This window comes from Myotis davidii, unplaced genomic scaffold, assembly GCF_000327345.1.
Source record: "Myotis davidii unplaced genomic scaffold, ASM32734v1 scaffold657, whole genome shotgun sequence".
Taxonomy (NCBI): Eukaryota; Metazoa; Chordata; class Mammalia; order Chiroptera; family Vespertilionidae; genus Myotis; species Myotis davidii.
This window is the reverse complement of record NW_006287917.1, coordinates 1,139,715-1,142,369: the sequence shown is the minus strand read 5'-3', so window position 1 is coordinate 1,142,369 and position 2,655 is coordinate 1,139,715. Positions and strand designations below refer to the sequence as shown.

The window sequence follows — 2,655 nt, the reverse complement described above, 5'->3', positions numbered from 1 at the left end:
AGGCAGGGTTCCCCAGGAAGGGAGTGGCTGAAATTCATGACGGCCTCCGCCTCCGGGAGCAGGGAGTACAATGCAAACCAGCCCACCTGGAGTGGCTCCACCATTGAGCATCGACCTATGAACCAGGAGTTGCGGGTTCAATTCCTGGTCAGGGCACCCCAGTCAGGGAACTTACAAGAGACAACCAATCACCCTAACCGGTTTGGCTCAGTGGTTAGAGTGTCGGCCTGCGGACTCAAGGGTCACAGGTTCGATTCCGGTCAAGGGCATGTACCGTGGTTGCGGGCACGTCCCTAGTAGGGGGTGTCAGGAGGCGGCTGATCAATGTTTCTCACTCATGGATGCTTCTAACTCTCTATTCCTCTCCCTTCCTCTCTGTAGAAAATCAATAAAATATATTTTTTAAAAAAAGAGGCAACCAATTGATGGCCCCACCCCACCCCCCTTACACTCACTCCAAAAAAATAAACATATATCTTTGGGTGCCGATTAAAAAAAGTTCTTCCTACTGAGAGAACTTTAGTGGACAACTTTTTACTTAATTAGCCAAAGGAGTAACTCAATATTCTCTATCTCTGTCTTACTTTAGTCAAATAAATTATTCACATTAATGTACTTAGTATATCATATTACTTCAATGAGTTACTTAGGCCAATTTCTCAGAACCAACAAACAATGATAAAAAAGCATAATTACTTGAAATTTTTTTTTAATAATATCCATATCTTTCCTGGAGATTCAGTACAAAGACAAGTGATTAAAGCAACATTTACATTTAAATATAGAGGGATTATACGTATTCAAATATAGATCAGGTTTTTTAATCTACTGAAATCATAATTTTAAATAAACTGTCAAAATTGCACCGCCTAATTTCTCTTGGGAAAAGTGGCGTCAATTCTGGTTATCTTCTTAATCTTAAATTAAAATTCTGAGGGTCTACTGATATTAAATAACTGTAATCATGAATGCATTTTTTAAACAAAACTAACCTTAAAAAACGCAAACCACTTGTAGTCATTCAACACAATCTCAAAGCCTTGATTGTAAATGATGGTGAAATGGCCAGAATTGCCCAAGTCATCATAGGCTGTGTCCATCTTCTTAAGGTGCACCACGACTTTCTTCTCTGGTGGTCCTAAAGAAAAGAAAATGCCCAACAATGGAAAATTATCTGTACTTCCATGGCAGGAAAAACCTCCCCTGTAACTCCCATAATCTTTAAAATGTTTTCCTTTCAAATCAGGCCACCGATTTTTGCCAATCTCGCTTGTCTTGAAGACACCAAGACTTCCCACCTTGTTGCCTCCCTCTGTATACATCATTCCAGAGGGGGTCCCAGTCACGCACGCCTGTGAAGTGAGGGCTCAAAAGATAGAAATAGGCTAGCAGGCAGAGAGACCCTCTAAAGTACAGCCTTGAACTTGCCAGAGCATCCAGACTGAAGAAAATCTTCCACGGAAGAAAAGGAAAAATGGGGAATGCTGAAAATGACAGGTGGAAATGAAGGGAAGACAAAATGGTAGTCAAACACTGGAAACATAAACATAAAAAAGACCTGCCACCATTCAAAAGAACAAAGGAAATGATCTCTTCCACGAAGAAATGGGGCTTCTTTCTCCACAGTTCACAACTTCAGAATCTGCATTCTTCCAAGGGATGCAGCAAACTCCAGGGTTCTCTCCCGTGAAGCTCATGTGTGCTGACAGGAACCAAACTTTTAAACTTCAGAAGACAGGACTCAGACACGTGGGTGCCTTCAATTATTACAGTAAAGACGAAGTTATAGTTTATGGACAGAGGCTGCCTGGACAGGGCTCTGCGGTACCCCCTGCAGCTTTCCACACTTTAGACCAGGGGTGGGCAAACTTTTTGACTCAAGGGCCACAATGGGTTCTTAAACTGGACCGGAGGGCCGGAACAAAAGCATGGATGGAGTGTTTGTGTGAACTAATATAAGTTCAAAGTAAACATCATTACATAAAAGGGTACAGTTTTTTTTTTTTTTTTAGTTTTATTCATTTCAAATGGGCCGGATCCGGCCCGTGGGCCGTAGTTTGCCCACGGCTGCTTTAGACAGTTTTTCCGTGGCCGGTTTTAATGCTCATGGCATGTGCCCAAATGGGGCAAATTCTCATCTCCAACAGCAACTTTTTAAAAGAGCAGATGGTTAAAATGCACAGGATTATGCAATGCCACAGTCACCGGAAGTTGGACAGTTGGATCCATCTGTTTTAGAGACAGATCACCTGGCAATCCTTGTTCTGCTGACAAGGAAAGTGCAGCTGACACAGCTTCACTCATTACAGGCTGCTAAGGGCTTGGGCAGAACAAAAGTGCCACTTCTGTCCAAGACAGTGTTTTCTCTTCTCCCTTCACTAAATTCCTTGTCATTGATGTGACCACGCTATCTGAGGGCACGTGGACTATCCAGTGTGTTCACACACCACACATTTATTGAGTGCCTTCCCTGAGCCAGGCATTGCGCTCGGCTCTAGGCATTTCCAAATACATATAATTAATTGCTAAAGAGTTATTAAAATAACAACAACAACAAAAACCCTACGAACTTTATACACACCCCTAGGATACATAAGACAGTGCAGAAGTTGTCTCAGACTAGTAGCATCAACACACATCTAAGTAAAAACCACT

General features: G+C 42.3%; 1 protein-coding gene across 2 annotated transcripts in view; it reads right to left on the bottom strand.

The window, feature by feature from the left end:
* Positions 1–1,337, bottom strand: part of CTSC (cathepsin C) — a 43,453-nt gene extending 42,116 nt beyond the window's left edge. The window contains exon 1 of one of the 2 annotated variants that reach the window (XM_015561350.1): positions 993–1,337. In XM_015561350.1, the coding sequence (XP_015416836.1) occupies positions 993–1,325 (333 nt within the window). In that variant the 5' untranslated portion in view covers positions 1,326–1,337. The remainder of the gene's footprint in view (positions 1–992) is intronic. The other variant, XM_015561351.1, reaches the window with a different exon arrangement.
* Positions 1,338–2,655: the final 1,318 nt, after the last annotated feature.